Source organism: Enoplosus armatus, chromosome 12, assembly GCF_043641665.1.
Source record: "Enoplosus armatus isolate fEnoArm2 chromosome 12, fEnoArm2.hap1, whole genome shotgun sequence".
NCBI lineage: Eukaryota > Metazoa > Chordata > Actinopteri > Centrarchiformes > Enoplosidae > Enoplosus > Enoplosus armatus.
In genome coordinates, this window is record NC_092191.1 from 21571727 (window position 1) to 21590748 (window position 19022).

The following is a 19022-nucleotide window of genomic DNA, read 5'->3' on the forward strand; positions in this document are numbered from 1 at the left end:
AGGGGGGGGGGGGGGGGGACAGCGGGGGGGCAGAAAATGGCAAGACATCCTGTCTTTGTTGTTCGCATTTAACACATTAGCGTTCCCTAAATGACGGGGGATGAGGAGATGGTGAGGTGAACGTGTGTGGAGGAACCTGGCGGTGGGGGGGGGGGGGGGGGGCGGACGAAAAAGAAAGAGAGAAATGAACGCGGTGCTTGTTAAGAGCCTTCCAATTATGAGAAGCTCCTTGTCTCCGTCCTGTAGGGATGTGCATTGGGAGGAGGGCAGCAGTTTGGTTTTGTGCAGATGTTTATGTGTAATTGGCACCACAACACACACACACACACACACACACGTGAAACTGGAAATCGGGAGAAATAAAACGCAAACACACCAGTTAATGAGATGCTAGGAGGGGCCCCGTTATGAGTTTGAGCGGCGAGACGCACCCCTTCGGTCACTTTGTGCTGCCGAAGGGATTGATGAACCAAATGGGCTCACGGTCCAGGCTACCGGTGGCCTCCATCGAACGCCAGCAGCACTGTCTGTCAGCTCTGGTGTTCCTTAAAGTGAAGGCCGCATTGCTCCCTCCCCCCTCTCATGTCTTGTACCCATATGTTTTGTGGCAACGGGGGGGGGGGGGGGGGTTAACCTTGTGGCGAGTTAAAATGCAACATGTAGCATCTTTACATTTCTTTCTATTGATACTCAAACGTATTGCAGTGTTGGGAAAGTACCATTTTGAGGCATTTGTATTTTACTTGAGTATTAGTATATATATCTATTTTACATTTATTATGCCAGCTGCAGTTACGAGTTACTATCCGGGTTTAGATTTCCCATAAAAAAAATTTAAAAAACATATGACGCTCTTATAAAATACAGCACTTTAAACGACCTATTGGAGCAGTTAGCGGCCAATATTAGCTCCACCTCCACCACAAGCAGTGCAACGTTACACTGATGCATCAGTGGTAACAGTCAAGTGATCTTTTGCAGAATAACATCACTTTTAGGGGGGGGGGGGGGGCCCAGCAGAATACGTTTTGTGCCCAACCACGTTTGGCTGATCATACTACTATTTTGAATGCAGTGCTTTCAAAGTGATAAATATTTTTGGACCGGTATTGATTTTCTTAATGGTGAGCTTAATAATAATAATAATAATAATAATGGTAATAATGTCAAATCTATATACAATCTACAAGTAAGCAGACACGTCATGGAATTACAAAATGCGAGTGATTTAATCAAGGAAATTTAATCCCGTTCTTATCTACAAGCGGTCCACTAATGCAATATGAATCTAATGTAATGTAATCACATTATGAGCGTTCATTCAATGTGTAATATACAAGTAATTTAATCACAGGCATGTAATCAAATTGTAATATGACAACACGATCGACCTAAATGAGCTGTAAGCGGTGGTACCTGCAGTACTGCTACTACAGGGTATGTGTACTGTACTATCAGTGCTACTATTAGTGTACAACTCCTTTGATCCAACAGTAAAAGTGGACTGTGCTTAATGGAGCGCATGCGTTAGCCTGTGTGTGTGTGTGTGTGTGTGTGTGTGTGTGTGTGTGTGTGTGTGTGTGTGTGTGTGCGTGTGTGCGTGCGTGCGTGCGTGCGTGCGTGCGTGCGTGCGTGTGTGTATACCACTCTCTTTGCAGCGATATAAGCTGGACCTGTCGAAACGGATTGACGTGCTTGTTGCCGTCACTCAGCGTGACACCCTGACATTCTCCTTTGTGGGTGTTTATGAGTGCATTTGTGTGTGTGTGTGTGTGTGTGTTGTGTGGGGGGTGGTTCGGGTAAAAGATCTTTGACATTCATGGTTGCACGCACGCACGTGCACGCACACGCACACACACACACACACACGCACACACACACACCCCCAGCGGCTACGTTGCGATGCTGAACGATGCTGTCACCCATACACACACACGCACACACACTTCAAGTGGTCACCACCACGCCAGGAGATAGAGGGGTGACGACTTAGTACATGATGATCAGATACAGCTCAATGAGGTTTAAATAGACCCCCCCCCCCCCCCCCAGACACCGTTCTCTGTTCCGCCATATAACATGTTACAGTAGCCCAACTGAAGCTGCACCAGATTTACACTGCAACAATAAAGTGACCTCTCCATGCGACATACAGCTGGCGTAAATTATGGGCCGGCCTGTATCATATTCATAAAAGCAATGATTGAGGAGCGTATGTTTTCATATGGAGGCTCACCTTTACGGCGTGAGGCTCTGTGTTGTGGATATTAGGTTTGGGAGTCCCCCCTGTTGTAAGAACCAGCTCCACTGGGCCCACGGCTCATTCTCTGCATGCCTCCGTAAAACTGTGAGAGAGAGGAAATGATATACTCATGCACAGGAAAGCATACAATTATTGGAGGCCATGTTATTGACTTTTTTTGCACAAGCCTCCTACAGCTTTAACAGACGTCATCTTAAAACACCTGTCTTTCAGCCGGACTGAAAGCTAACCCAAAAGTAGCCTCTCGGCTGGCGGACCAGCTGCAGACCTCATGCGGGAGTGTTTTTGGTGTTTGTTTGAAAAGTCTGCCGGACGGACTCCCTTGATAACTAAGAAGTGATAAGGCACAGTCGGACAAGATGATCTGCATTTACAATTTACAATTTTTGATCGATTTCTTTTCTGCCTGCTTGGAACACGTTTTTTTTTTAGGATTTCATTCGCAAGACAGCTGCGCTTGATAAGACGACGACGGCAGGTCCTTGCTGCGAGCTAGGGAGCGGCCGAACGAAGCGGAACCTGCACACAAAGTCAGCAAGGCGTGTGAAAGATCTGTAGCCGCGGAAGTCGTTAGAATTGGAAAGTGGTGCATCAACGGTCACGTGACACAAAGACTCTTGATGCATGTGTAACGTGCACACACAAAACAAAGAATTTAGGATGCAAGCACAAACGCCGGCTAAATTCAGGACCTCCGTGTGCGACAAATTCAGTGTTGAGTTTTCTATATTTACATACATATATACACTCTACACATGCACAACTTTGAATTCCTGAGGCTTTTTTCCCCCCACGGGTTTACTAAGCGGAACATACAGGTACTACGGCAGGCCTTGAAATGGTGATGATCTTATTGAGTCTTATTTGAGCCCACAGATCTGCCATGCTATGTGGTTCACAACACAAGTTTTTCAACGGACCACTTTTTGGGTTTCTCCGACTGTTGAAAGTTTGTTTGAAAGCTGGAGGCTTGCCCTCTGTAGCACGATCAATGATGTACTTGACCGCGTCAGCCATATCTCTACAACAGAGATATACAAGAATAAGACCCAGTTTGACAAATATACGTTTCTATTTAACCCTTGTATTATGTTGAAAAAAAATTACATTGATTATGTTGCGGGTCATTTTGACCCGTACTGTGTAAATCCACTCAAAACAGTAAAAAAAACAGGTTAAACCAATAACATCTTTATTTTAGATTATATGAACATTTAGAAAAGAGACATACAATACATTTTTAATTCCAACACTATATTTAAGAACTATTTAAAGTTTTTCCATCTTCACGAACACTCGACTTGCCCCATTTTCTCAGATTTTCAATGTTCAACATTTTCAATGTTCTCCACATGATGGACAGAATGTAATTGTGTGCTTTCTGCAGATGTAATTCTTGCATTTCACACAGCAGGTACTTGTTTTACTGTCATCTCGGGAGGGACAGACCTGGCATCTTTTCCGTTTCTTCACACCTGTATCCAGTGGATCCACTGCAGATTGGTTGGGTGACGTGAGCTTGACCTTTTCAATGACAGCTGCAGCTGCTGGGTTTCGAGGTGGCCTGGCTCGACTCTGCATCTTGGGAGTGACAAGTGCTTTGCCGAGTTGTTCCAGGAAAAGCCGACGTCGGTACAATTTGCCGGCATTCCATTGTTGGTTGATTTCAGTCCACAGGACATAGGCATTGTAAGCAGACAAGTCCACAATGTTGTAGAAAATGACCAAGGGCCAACGGGCAGTCTTGCGCTGGCAGCTGTATGTTGCTGTGACTTTGTCCAGATTGTCAACTCCTCCTTTGGTGGAGTTGTAGTCCAGGATCATTTGTGGCTTCATGTCTTCTCTTGTGCTCAGAGATGCATCTGTGTGCATTGTGCTCATTACAAGAACATTCTTGTTTCTCTTTGGGCAGTATGAAACAACTGTTGCTTTCTCACTGAAAGCAAATATTGAGGAATGCAGAGGTCTGCCCTGCACCTTCAGAATTTCCTTGGGAAGTTCTGGCTTATTTCTTCTGACTGTTCCCAACATAGTCAGCTTCCTCTTCTGAAGTTCATCTCCAAGGCGGTAGGATGTAAAGAAGTTGTCACATGTGATGTTATGACCTTGCAGCCCTTCACTCATCTCCAGCACAACACGCATCCCCTGATTCTTCTCAGGTGCTCCTCCAGGTAGCTTTCCAGTGTATACTTGCATATTCCATGCATAGCTAGATTTTGCATCACAGGCTACCCATATTTTGATGCCATACTTGGCGGGCTTGTTGGGCATGTACTGTCGGAAAGGACAGCGCCCCCTGAATGGAACAAGGCGCTCATCAACAGTAACATGGGGACCAGGATTGTACAACAATGGCAGAATTTCGACCCATTTATCCCATACATCTCTGATCGCAGCTAGCTTGTCTCTTTCACGTCGACCAGCTCTGGTGTCGCGGTTGTCAAATCGGATCACACGAGATATCATGTTAAATGTCTCCAGAGACATTGTTGCTCGAAAGATTGGCCTTCCATTCTCTTCATCCCACAGACTTGCAGTTGCTTCTCCCTTTGACTTGTACACTCCAGCTAATACCAGAATTCCAATGTAAGCATGCAAGTCAGTCTGATCCAGTGGCTTCCATTTCTCTTGAAATACACGCCTTCCCTCCAAATTGGTCATGTCCAGTATAATCTTCTCTATTGGTGGGGATATGAAGAGCTGAAATGCTGATTGAATATCATCAACTCGTGTGACAGCAAATCTTGTAGGACCGGGAGTCATTTTGATGACATTGGAAGATGACAGTCTGCCTCGGCTTTGGTGTGGTGATGTTGACCATTTTATATTACCATCTTTAGATGCCCATGTCCCCTCTGTGGATGATGATTGCTGCATTCCTTGGTTTTCATCTGATGGAGAGACAACGGCAGACTCGTCCTCTGAATCCTCCTCATCGGAGGAAAATTGACAATCTGGATCATCAATAACATTGTCCTCGGTCTCTGAAAGATCCTCTGTCTCTGAAATCTCTTCCTCTGCATCACTATCCCAGTTCAAAATCTGTGCCAAAGTTTCTTCAACTGTTAACCTTCTGGAGCTCATTTTTGGTGTGTTTGTCAAAGAGATGACATGAGAACAGTGACAAGGACAAGGGAGAGAAAGTTCCTCCTCTACTCACACCTGGGTCTCTGGGTCTGAATAGCTATTCAGAGGCAATCAAAATACAAATAATTGGGCAATCTAAATAAAGTACATCAAAGAGACATGTTTATTTTGGATCTGAACAGCTACTTACCCGCATTAAAGTGTCTGGGTCAAAATGACCCGCAACATCATCTTTGTATACAAACTCTGCACAGACATTCCACTACACATCAATGTGTCCAGATTTTACACACCAGTTCATGACCCAAGATGAGGAAAAGTCACAAAATTTTATGAAGAAAAAGAAAGGATAACCAGTACTTTCGTCAACATGAAAACTGAAATGGGTCAAATTGACCCTTAACATAATACAAGGGTTAATACAATTTTTTTTTTTTTTTACGGCAATTGCAACATGAACTGTATTAATAAAAAACAACAACAACAAAAAAATCACATTTAATTCAGGAAAACATTTCAAACATGGTGCTTTCATTTCATTTCATTTTTTTTTTTTTCCTCCTATCTACAAGAAACATGTCCTAGATCACCTTCAATACAAGCAACCAGTAGTCGGGAGGTCAGAGGTCACAATGATAAGAAATGACACAAATATTCCCGGGATCTTGGAATGCACTTGAATGATTGAAATAACCCGGAGAAGAAAGACAAAAGGGTTCATTTTGGGTGGCTGCACCAGTGATGCGACTCTCTATGTGTGTGTGTGTGTGTGTGTGTGTGTGTGTATGTGTGTGTGGGTGTGCGTGTGTGTGCGTGTGTGTTTGTCAGTGATATGGTGCCAGTCAGTGTCAGGTTCTTTGTTGTATCTGCTAGGCCTACAGGTCCCATCATACTACTCTCTGAGACACCACACACACACACTGAACACACACAGACAAACACAAAAGGTGGGAAAGTTCAATCCACACACCATCACACACTGAGACACAGACCTTGTTTATAACGGGGTCCTCTATAACTTGTGTGTCTATGTATGTGTGTGTGTGTGTGTGTGTGTGTGTGTGGTGGGGGTGCAATCCGGTGTGGTTGTAAAGCTGACAGTGTTTCCCTTGTGGTGTGCAGACAACAAACAAGGTCCCTGGTGGTTTTTGCAAGGAGAGAGGGTACAACACACACACACACACACACACACACACACACACACAACTCTTAGATGTCGTAGCTGCTTCGTGCCAGCCCCAGCCATCTGGTTTATGTAACCAACTCTAGTGTTGTACGTTTGACCTGTCTGTGTGTGTGTGTGTGTGTGTGTGTGTGTGTGTGTGTGTGTGTGTGTGTGTGTGTGTGTGTGTGCAGTGTTAGGGAGAGAAGGGTGAAGGATTTCAGTGTACATTTGACCTCCAGAGTCTGCGCTGTGCTGCCACAACAACACTGCACCCTCCAGGGAGTGTCCTCGTGTATATGTCTTCATCTCAGGCAAAGACAGAGGAGGAAGAAAGAGGAGGAAAGAGTACAAGAGGAACCGAAATGGCTGAAGTGGGGAGTCGACAAGAAGTCACACACACACACACACACACACACACGCACACTCTGGGAGAGAGAATTAATAACCAGAGACGATGAGGCTCCTAAGTGACCGGGCTGAGCTCAGGGTGAACCGTAAACCATCCCTGTGTTTTATTGAAATGCCAGCATCCTCCCAATAAATCTCCCAAACACCAGCCAAACTTCTCGCCAGTATGTGTGTATGTGAGCGCGTGTGTGTGTGTGACCTGTAAAGGTAAATTTCAGAGAGCGCTGAGAGAGCTGTGAGCATTCTGACAAAGACTTTCAATCGCCACTCCACATGAGTGTGTTGTACGTGCAACCTCCAAAAAAAGGCAGTAAAGTTTGAGAGTTGAGAGGGCCTTTTGAACATTTTTGACGGTATTTTAAGAGCAGGGCTGTTATTTTTAAAGAATAGTATGTTTTAAGAGAATGGCAGGAGAGATGACAGCGGGCTTCAAAAAAAAAAAAAAAAAAAAAAGCAATGGAAACGCATGAGTCTAAATATGGCCAAAACTGTCCTAAAACCTCGAAGTGGCAGAGCCATTGGGTTCCCGTACAAACCTCAATCCTTCGACCCCTCGAATTTTCACTCGGTGCCACCATGAAGGCGAAAGTTTTTACTTTCCCCCCCGTGAAATATCTCATCGTGGGTTGGCACATCATTTGGTATAGCCACCCATGTTTCCCCACAGGATGACTTTGGTGACTTTTCATCTGGCGCCATCATCAGGTGTGTGTTCATCTCTAATTATCAAATGTTAGCATGCCAACGTGCTAAACTAAGATGGTGATCCATGGTGATATGACCTGCGAAACATCAGCATGTTAGCTATTACATCAGAACTCCTGATCATACTATATTGATTGCCTGCATAGCCAGACGTGTTTGTTGGCATGTAGGGTCCACAAGGGCATCAATTTTGGGCTGCATGCAGACAGTCCACGCATGCCCTTACGGCATGCAAGACTCTTAGCCTGGTACCTCAGTCATTTTGTGAAAATATGTATAATGTTGTGGAAGAAATGTTGAAATATCTTGACCCTCTATGCATGCAAATAACATAAAGAACAGTGGGTTTCGGGTTCTTCTTCAGCAGTGCAAGTAAGTGGAGTGTTGCTCTTCATGAAATGTTTTTAAATTCTGAAATAAAAAGGAAGATATGACTTCACCACACTCCGTCATCGCAAGTGCTGTCGGGGGCTTTGAGACAATCCATCTCTCGCAAGTTGTCCCCCTTTGGATCAACCGCCAAACCTTTCTTGGTCTGACTTGGTCATATTTCTAGAAGGAGGGCCAGACCTGTCCTGCAATGTGACCAACTCTTTTCCAGGTTATATTATCTGTCTGAAAACAAAGCTCGACATTCCCCCGCTCCCCCTCTGAGGCAGCTTTTGACCTAGATGTTATGAAACTTTGTCTCGGGAGTTAATCAGAAATTTGGCCTCCCTGCATGCCAGTGGAAAAGGGGATATATTCATCCAGGCATTAGCATTAGAAAGGAAGAAACAGTGGAAATGAGAGGAGAGGAGAGATTGTTTGGCTGCCATCTTAACTGAGTGTGCCTAGCCAAGCCCGGCCAGGAGAAAATATAAACCCCCGAGAATAAGGCTTATTTTGACTGGTGGCCAGTTAGGGGATAAGACGCTGCAAGGGAGGTGTGTGTGTGTGTGTGTGTGTGTGTGTGTGTGTGTGCGCGTGGGTATGTGTGAATCATTGAGCATGCATGCCATAAAAAAAAAGAAGAAAAAAGTAGCCAGCCGGTTTACGTCTACCCGTCTCAGGTGTATATGTGTGTCCAAATCTGCATCTAAAGCCTTCTCCTCCTCCTCCTCCTCCATTTCCATAAGGATAAATGTCATTAGCCAGGCAGCTACTGGCAAGACGCTACTTTCACTCAGCGCGAGTGTGAGGGGTGACTTTGTCCCTGAGAGAGAGAGAGTGAGAGAGAGGGGTCTGATACATGGACCAGACACAAATCCTCTTAGCCAAAAGAAGAAGAAAAAAAACTGGCTTTTGGGTGGCGGCTTAAATCGGCCATTGTGGCTCTACTTTAAGACTTCCTCTGATGCCTTTCTGCCTGGCGCTAATGTAAATAAATGAGCCCCAGTAGGAAACTGAGGAGGAAGTCGGGGCAGGAGGTAGAGGGGGATCGTATTCCTCGCTCTGACGGTGCAACACACACACACACACACACACACACACACACACACACAGCTGGCCTGACTGGCTGGCTACAGCACCTTTCAGTGTGGGTGGGTGGGTGTCCCTTGTGTGTCTCAGTGAGGAGAGACACATTCGGAAAAGGGAGGACATTTTTAGGGTCCTCTCGTGATCAGTTCAGTATTTAAACTTGGGATTGGACGAAAAAAATTATTCTATAAGAATTATATGAATATCCAAATCTGTGGTGGTGGTGTAGTGCACAATGCTATAGCCTCTTTATATAGCCAGATGTCAGTACTCTTTTGCAGTGAGCCTGTCCCATAGTGCCTACATATACCAACATCCATTGCAGAAGTGTTTAAATACCTTTACATATGACCACACTTTGTCCAGGTGGGGCATGGTATGAAAACTATGATTGGACCAAGTGTTTCTGACCGATACAAACACAACAGACAAGTGCTGTATTTGTCTTTACAGCATGCGACACCTAAACCGCGGCTTCTACGCGGCTGACAAAGGGACAGCACCGTCAAGAACAGCAAAGACTTTGCTGCGAAATCAAGCCGTGACAATGGAATCGCCGAGATGAGATTTGTTTTGCTGCAATTTTTCCATTTCGAGGCAACAAAAAGGTTTGCGGACTTAGAGACAAAGGTTTAAAAAGGTATAAATACTCTCTGAATAGACCGGGAGAACTTCTTGTCCCATTAGCGACCAAGCCGACAGTTAGCAAGCTGGCTACCTTGGAGACCTACCGTGGCCTCGGCTACTAATGCTGTTATGTCCCCGGCTGGATAGTGCGTTAGCAGTTAGCTCACCGGTCGTTTAGTCGTTGACTAGCCCTGTGTGTTACCACTAAATTAACAGGCTTCCTGCAACAATTTCACAAGGACAATGGACTTCGCTGCGGCTTCTTTCTGGTGGGACAAGGGCTTACTTAATATCCCGTTGTTAGCCACACTTAGGGTTTATTGTTAGCGGCTACACATTTAGCAATCACAACATATTGGCTATACCTAGCACTCATTATCATTAAGTTACACAAACACTGCACGTGCCTGAGCAGGGAAGTTCCTCCTCGAATTCGAGTCGCCATGTGACCAACCTGACGATAGCCGAGCCGTCCCCATGACGACTGGGCACAGGGACTGTGAAATGCAATTTAAAGCGCCGGAAAAGGCTAGTAAGTAACCTTGACTTCAAATGATTTTGTTAAATTACACGGATTTTCGGTTGGTTACTTGCATTTATTATCGGGATTTGATATTTTAAAGCCCCCTGTCGTCCTCTGCGCCAGGGTTGGCAGAATGGCAGACCAACTACATTGTGAAAGTCGCTCCAGCAGTGCCATGGCTTCAGTTGGCACCAGTAGCTAAATGTTACCAGTCGGTCCTAACTGCTGAGTCAGAGCCAGCTCTACTCACACAAATCTGCCTTCACTTTGACAAGGTTAAAACATGTTAAGTGAACCATGGTGTCCAAAACGTGGTCCTCATATCCGACAGCAGACTGACCTGCCGTGGAGAAAAGAAACCTTTGCTGCCTGTTGTTCTTCAGCCAACCCAAGTGGCTTCAGAGTACTCAAGATAGTTACAGACTCCTACAGCAGGAAGTATTTTGGATGTTGTAGACATGTCCTTATGAATAATTCAAGAGGAAAAAGGCAGACAAAGGTGTTCTTGATATTCATTCTTCTAGAATAGTCTCAAATTTTAGGCCACTTATTAAATCCAGTAGTTGCCAAATGGCGGTCGATAGCTGTCCCTCTTTGTCTCCACTGGTATTACTCCATATTCTCTTGAGGACAAGATGAAGGATGAGAGGAGGAGATAAAATGGTGAAGGCGATTTTTCCATTTGACTGCTTCGAGCCAAAAACTATGAAAACATTGGCTCCGGTTATTTTCCGCTGGAAGAACACCACCATATTCCAGTTAAATGCTTAAAAAAATAAGCGGGTGGCAGGTGATCGCAAAACAGTACATTTGTCATGTCGGTAGGTGATGCGGTGGTTTAATGGGACACCCAAAAGACAACAGTTGCGTGAAAATTTCAGCCTTACAACTGAAACAGGGTTTGTTTTTCTTTATCTCAAGTCTCTCCCATTGATATAATATTGAGAAACTGCTCTGTACACTGAAGTTCTCATGGAGAGGCTCGGTCATATTATCCCTTATAGATGAGGCAAAGTCTCTGTTTAAGGCATCAGTCGCTCTGCTTGGGTGTGTGTCGCACAGTGCGTTTCTGTGAACACAACATATGTGGTCACACTGCGCATCTGTGCAGACCTGCCTGGATTTCCTGGAAGTTTCCTCGCCACCGCCGCCGCCGCCGTCCTTTTGCGGCGACCCAGTTACATCATACATTCCCTTTAATAGGGCGACTCTGACTCTGCTCTTCCTTTAGTGCAACCTTTACATAAACAGCCCAATCACGGCCGCAGTCAGCAAAAGCGTAGCCGGAGGGCCCGCATCAGCGAACACGCAGACAGAGACCATCATGTACTGTAATCATACCATTGTACCATATTCATATTACAGGCACACACACTGATCCGCGATGATCAACCACATGCCGCAGACAGGGAGGGGAGGATCAATGAGCTTAATAGGAAGTGACATAAAACAATACCAGATGGCCAATCAGCACTCAAAGAGGTTGGATGTTACCGTGGGAACCCTGCAGGACAGTGCCGTCTTCATTTCTGCTTTATTGTACATTATCTCCTACTGGTTGGGCCATTCAAAAGCCATTGCGAAACAGACGTCTTCGTGAGCAAAATATGATTTCAATAATGCTACCCAGCCATGCCATTCTTTCTTTGTTTCACACAGACTTATTATTATTATTCAGGGTCACTGGGGGCTTGAGCCTATCCATGCATGCACTGGGGAAAAAAAGGCACATACAAGTAGTATTAGTGGAGCTAGGCGTGAAAGATCATCCTTAACCTTGGACGAAGTCATTTCACAAAACCATCCGAACTCAAGGCCCGCTCATTTGCTTTTTCCACGGCTCTCAACTGTGGTCACACGGTTTTCATCGGCGGGTGGAGTTTTGCTCAGCTGTCATGGAGGGGGGATCATGCGAGATCCGTATGATTTCATTCACAGCACGTAGCACTCTCGTCTCTGTTGGTTTGAAAGTTAAGCTTTTAAAAGTCTGACTTGGACTTTGGAAATAGGAGTTTGAAAAAAAAACAAAAAAAGAACTCCAACTCAAGGTCCACTTACCAGCTTTTAACTTAACACCATGGGATACGGTTGAAAGCTCTGGAAAAATGACTACTACAAAAGGTCAAGAATTACCCTTTCATACATAACTATACCAGTGCTGCTTGTAAGAAGTATTAGTGAGGTAGTCAGTCAAGCTTGGGTTCAGACTGTTCTGCCAAGCTACTGTTGTGTAAAGGTGCTGTGGGGTAATGAAGCCCTAGCTGGCGAATTTGCTAACTTGCTAACTTGATTTCCTGCATAGTAAACAGAGGAAAACCACTTTTAAGAAACATCACGACATATGAAATTGCAAAAGCATAACCCTTCGCAGCCAAGAACCTCATGCAGAGAGAAGCAATTGAGGATTTCAAGGAGGCGAATTAAAGTGAAAATGACTTTGTGGAGCAGGATGTTTTTGTTGATTAGCAGGTGAAAAGATGTCATGGCGTCTATTAGGAAAAAAAAGTCTTAGAAAAGGCCTAGATTACATATAACAATGGAATTCAATGGACTTTGGATGACAATATTTCAACATGTGAAGAAGTACATCCAGTCGATCCTGTAGAATCAGCTACATACACTGCAGGGTAGAGATGCCATCACAGTAATAGTAGCCTGTTTACGTTCGGTATGCTTGAAACAAACTAGGGCGTACAGCAAATTGTCCGACCGCGTCTAAAGACAAAGCTCTTCACCGCTGCACTGAACGGTCATATTCAAAGCCATGGCAAGAAGCCTGCCGTCATGGCCTCCCTCCTGGCTTGATCCCACTGCCTCCAGCTTTGTATTTGTGGTCTTGATGCGTTGCGCGAAGTGGAGTAAGGGCGCACACTAGCACAAAGTCCGTCCTTGAAGACATTCATTGTGTCGATTGTGAGAGTAAGTAATAGCATTAAGAATAAAAAAAAAAAAAAAGAAGGGCTTGAGAGAGTCCAAACCCACCTACTGTCGCTTCACGCAAACCGTGGCCAGTCGCTGCGTTGAAGTGGGTGCAATTTGCAAAGTTGCAATTCTAACGCTAGGAAGGTGTGGAGCAAAGGGGGTCTCAGACGCTGTTAGATCCAACAAGCACTTCAAAGCATACTTGAGCCCTCAGTCTAGTAGTGTGAATGAACCAAGCAAAGTTTCAAGGCACTTTGGATTCCATTGTTTGCCTCACATGTCACCATATAAAAGGTTTTTCTTTTTGTTTGTTTGGCTACTGTTGAAGAAATAAGTCATTTGGCAGAAGGTACATATCCTGTGATTACTTAATTGTTTCTGTTAGAGAATGCGGCGCTCGTTGAACTTCTGCGTTCCTTCTCTCGGCGTTCCATAAAAGCAATCAGCCACTTGACACTGAGCTTTGCAGCGATACAGGGAAGTGTCTCATCCTGCCTCTCCACAGTTCTAAAAACCGCCGTAGTGTAGCCTCTCTTCTCGGCTTCTTGCTGAAATATTCAGCGTAAAGTGACGGAGATGACGTGTGATGAGGGCTGTGAGACAGGTTTGAGTTTGTAGCATTGTAGTTTAGACTTGGGAGCCATGTGAATGCACCACCCCCTCCACCTCCCCTCCCCGATCAACCAAAGTATCGGGGTAAAGATGTTTTATAAATGCTCGCTGGAAGATCCCTCTTCAACTGTCAGGGTTGTCAACGTTACATTTGCTTTTCTGCAATTTCTCTTTTTGTTCCCGTCACGCGCCAGCAGCAAACCACTGGAAACGAGTGGGGGATTCATTGCCCTTTTAGAAATTCTGACAAACAACTACTCAGCCTTACAGGGGGGAGGGCTGGCTACGGCCTGTTGAGTAAAGCAACTTCATCGCTATTATAATGTGCCCGCCATTCATTTTCGGAGCCGAGTATGTTTGCTCGCTGCCATCTTTCTCTCTGTCAGTCGCTCTCTCTCTCTCTCTCTCTCTCTCTCAGCCCCCTCATGTCGGCGAGGTTCACATCATCCTCGTTAAGCGTTTGTCTCCAGTCTAACTCACAGATGATTATTCATTTAGCCGCTTTAGACAGCTCCCGTCAGCCACAAGGACTCCGCTCATCCACCAAGGGACAAATCAACACTCGTTTTTTTTTTTTTTCTCCTCCTCCTCCTCCTCCTCCTCAGTTCTTTCTCCACTTCCCGTCTCTCTCCTGGGCTATTACACTGAGTGTTATGTTTACTATAACCCGCGCGCTTGTTAATTATAAATCACCGGGTCCTCTTACGTTCTATTAATTGGTACCTCCTCTCTCGGTCTATGCCGAAGCGCCCGGAAATAAATCCAGGTATGGCTTCATTAAGTGGCACTCTCACAACAGATCTTGACACACGCTACAGAGACAATAAAACAAGGGGGGGGGGGGGGGGGGGGGGTCAACAACTTTTAGTCACTGAGGTTTGGTTAAATCCACATTTCAAATCTACACCTATAGTGGTCAACGTGTCATTTGACAGACATTATGCACCGATTCGCACAGAAACACAAAGAGAGGCAGAAAGAGAAAGAATGCGGTCTCAGAGGTAGAGCTACCGAGGGCCTGCTCATGGACCTGAAATGACTGGGTACAGTATCACACCGGAGAGCTCCATTACAGATAATTGGATGGATTTCATATTAATATATGCTCTGTCATTTAGCATTGCACACAGGCTTAACCTCTGCATGGGATTTCATCCCCTGCCAAGTCCTGCAATCATACACTTCACACTGATCATAATGATTTGAATACTGTAGTCCAGAGCTGGGGTATGATGGACTGGAGTAAAAAGACAAAAATATATATACTGTATATATTATATATTATATATTATAATGCTTACGCTCAGCATTGGAATTACATGTCAATAAACGGTTATTTGTTTATTTATTAATTAGTTAGTTACTTGCTTATTTTCCATGTGTCTATAGTTTTCTTGAAATTGCGGCACAATCTTGAGACAAATTTTGGGTGATTTTGGCAAAGTAAAATGTGGGGGGGAAAAAAGGTCATAATTAATCGAGCACCAGTAACTCTCATACATCTTGGCATTTCATTGCTGCTCCCCACCTATGATGGCATTTTTGTTCCCTCTCATATTTTTTTTGACAATGCATTTGTTTCTGTATTTATTTCTGGTGTCTCCTCTCAAGTTCTGAAAAATGTGCATAAAAAAACCTAATACTGCGTCGTAGGCTTTCGGTCCTTGTAAAGACAGTAAGACTTAGATGTAGATTGCGGTAGATAGATTCCGGTATTCTTAGGAATTATATGCATATTGGACAAAGCTGCACCTCACAATTTACGTCCAGCGCCATCGTTGGTCAGTGCCGGCGCAATAAGTAATGCGCCCCATTTGTAGCAATCGGAAAAGCAAGAGTGTAGAGGTTGGGCTGGGGGGGGTTTGTCCATGCCCTCTAGACCGACACATAGAAGCGCTTTCCTTTGGACAGGATGACATCACTTGTCTGTGCCTTCCAAACCATCACAAGTGGTAGAAAATTACATCTGTGACAAATCTATGGTTTGGTTAGGTTCAGGGAAACATTGTGGTTTGGGTTAAAAATGACTCCTTTGTTTAGGTGAATGTGCCTTCGTCATCTTGGTACAACAAAAAACACCTGGTTCAGGTTTGACGTCACGGGTAAAGTCTGATGTTTTGTTGATCCAATCCGTCCACCCCAACGCAATTCGCGCTTGCGTTCTGTAACCACGACCTTTCCCTGTAAGCTTAACCAAATATTTTAGCTACCTCACCATATTTGACCATAGATTATTTTCCATAGCCACAATCTTAACTATATGGAAGTTGTGACGTTCTCGTCTGGTGGTGATGTTGCTGCTTGAGGTTTTCCCCTTTTTTTAAGTGGAAAAGATGCTCGTGTTATCTACCTAAAGTAGCTTGTGGGCTTTGCTTTTTCAGTGTCAAAATGATCAAAACGATCAATTTACACTCGGGTCCTTCTTTGGACTCACTGCCAAGTGGCGCTGGATCACGAAGCTACCTTAACGCCCATGATGTCAAAGTAGGTGTGCGTCGCTCGCAAGTCTATGACATAAATTGATTCATCTAGGGGTGAAAGTGCCTTTTCAAAAAAGGGTTAATGTGACACAGGATGCTTCTTTGATGAGGAGAAGGGTTAATCACGCAGGCTACAGCATGGACTAACAGTTACTGTTATTGGCCGGCCTTTTGTTGGCACCAGCAGCCACTTGGCAACCCAGCACCACCTCCCAGAATGTCTCCAGCACATTGGGAAGTCGGCACTGACTCGCCCTAAATTGGCAGGGGCAGGAGAGGGCGCAACAGTAATGGGAAGACCCACTTCAAAAAGCCCCCTTCACCTCTTCAGCCCCCCCCCCCCACACACACACACACACACACACACACACACTCTTCCTCCTCCTGTTTTGCCCATCAGAGCGAAATCTCTTTCAACTAGCCGAGAAGGTTTAGGACAAACTGCGGAGACCGACATAATTAGCAGTGGCTTGGCTTTAATCGCGCTCTCCTCTGACTCCTCAGTGCACATTATCTGACACCACAACACAGACGTTCCCCAGCCTGAAACGGGCCAATTTAGAAGCCTAACGCCACTCAGAAAGCCAGCCGTCACGGACAGCTAGAGGTGGACAGAGAAAAGGCGGCAGAGAGTGAGCGCGAAGGAGAGGGTAGACTTAATTATGCGCCGTATTTTGGCTTTGTTGTTTCTTCTTTTTTTCCCCTCCCCTTATCCTTTTTTCTTTTATTATTATTGTTATTATTATTATCCCTTTACTTTGCACACTTTTAATAAGTCTGAAAATGTGTCAGTTTGATTCAAGTCGAACAAAGCTGTGGATGATTTATGTCAAGAGGTTGCAGGAGGAAGATTTGAGAGACAGTTCCAGGGTAGCGAAGCTTCAATTAACCCGAGTTACCTGTATAGGATATCATTTGAATGACTGCCGAATTAATAAGCGCTCTTTCAGAATCTCTTGAAATGTGTTCTCGAGATACATCAAATGTAATCAAAGGAAATTAAATTCTTGTACCTGTCTTAGAATAATTTGAGGTCTTTTCAGATCCAAATTGTAACTCATCAGCGCTGGAAGACTCAAACTTGGATTTCAAAACGGGAGCCGGGACTGGGTATAATTGTCATGGAATGTCATCTTGCTTCGCTCCACAATTACTTAGGATTCTGTTAGTGGCTGTTGGCAACCCTCATCAATCGCCCGTGAGAGTGTTTTCTCTCAAGATTTGCATCTGTAAGAGCAAATTAGCGAAAAAAACCCAGATCCTTCTCATGACTTGAACACTTCCAACCCTAATTTTGGAGAGAGAGAGAAAAAAAAAAAACTCCGTTAAAATTAGTTGTGCCCCTCCCTTCTCCGTCCACATAGGGGTCAGAGAATGGAGGGAGTGGGATGCGGAAGGGGTCGGTGGAGCGAAAGGAGAGAACTTCAAAGTGATGAAAGGGAGGAAGATACAGCGGACAGTAGCGCTCGCTAATGCGTTCCCAGGATGCAGCCATTCCAACCAGACCCCCGGACCTTTGATGCTGTCTCTGGCAGTCCATCGTGAAGGGGAAAAAAAAAAAAGTAAAAAGGAATAAAATGAGGAGCCATCACTGGCTATCAGCAGGACGCTGCAATCTCTTTGGTAATAAAGCAATGAGCCCGGACAGGGTCGCACTCCGTTTCAACCTCGGAGATACTTCGGGAATGCTTATGCTGCCGTGACAGCTCTCAGAAAACTGCACTGTGGCGGAATACGTGAAATGCTAAAGACTGAAAATGGGAGATTCTGACTGAGACATGAGACCGAATAAAATTAGAATCATGACAGGGCTCCATTGATGTTGGTTAGTATACATTCAAATGGATGACCTGATAGAAAATGAATTGTTGAACAATTTCTACTACTACCCAGAGTCAGCTGCTGGGATAGGCTGTGTAGGCAATTGCTAGGGTCGCAAGGTCACTGCAGGGGCCTTACAGCGGCCGGAGAAGAAAGAACAAGCAACACGTGTGGGGGGGTAAAAGCCATCCTGCTGTCAGTGGGTAATGTTAGGGCTGAGGTACGCCAGAAAAGAAATGGTACTGTAACGCATAGTACTGTTGTAGGGTGGAAAGCCAGCCATCGTGGGGGGGGGGGGGGGGGTAGCTGGAAGACTTTCATGGTGTTGAACTTGGTTGTTCAGAATCAGAAATTCTTTATTGATCCCCGGGTGGGAAATTGTACAAAAACAAACAGGAGCGACTGTAACAGGCTGCATGCACGGTCAGCGCTTGCGCACATATCGAAGAAGCCCCATTTACATGAAAAGTGACAGAAATTGTTGCGTAACGTCTCTTTTCTATTCTTTTCCTCTTATCACAGCGTGACGTCGGATTGTCTGGTGTCAGCCAGAAACACTTGGTTAAGGTCTGAGAACGACACCGAGTCTCAAACCAGCACTGCTGTGAGTAACTCGAGAGAAAAACTGCAGGCAAAAGGAAATCCACGCCGTAAGAACAAAGGAAAAGAAGTAGCCGTGAGAAAGGGGCAGAGTTCGGTTTTTCCACCTAAACTCAGTGGCGGCAGTGACCGCTCTGCCAGCTCGTGCCACATCAGTTTGAGGAGGTCAAGTCAGCGCCTGGCAGGCTGTGTCTGGCCTGGTCTCACTACAGGAGGAGCGCCGGCCCGGGGGCCGAACCCTCCAGACCCGCAGCCCGCTCTTCCCAGCAGAGCGACCCGCACTTCACTCGCTTCTCGCTGGGGGCAAGTCAGGGAGCCGCTGGGGCGTGGGGCTTCCAGCTCCAGAGC

General features: G+C 45.3%; 1 protein-coding gene across 1 annotated transcript; it reads right to left on the reverse strand.

The window, feature by feature from the left end:
* Nucleotides 1–3601: 3601 nt before the first annotated feature.
* Nucleotides 3602–5026, reverse strand: LOC139294629 (piggyBac transposable element-derived protein 4-like). Its single transcript, XM_070916551.1, has one exon. It carries the CDS (start codon nucleotides 5024–5026, stop codon nucleotides 3602–3604), a length of 1425 nt encoding a protein of 474 aa, XP_070772652.1.
* Nucleotides 5027–19022: the final 13996 nt, after the last annotated feature.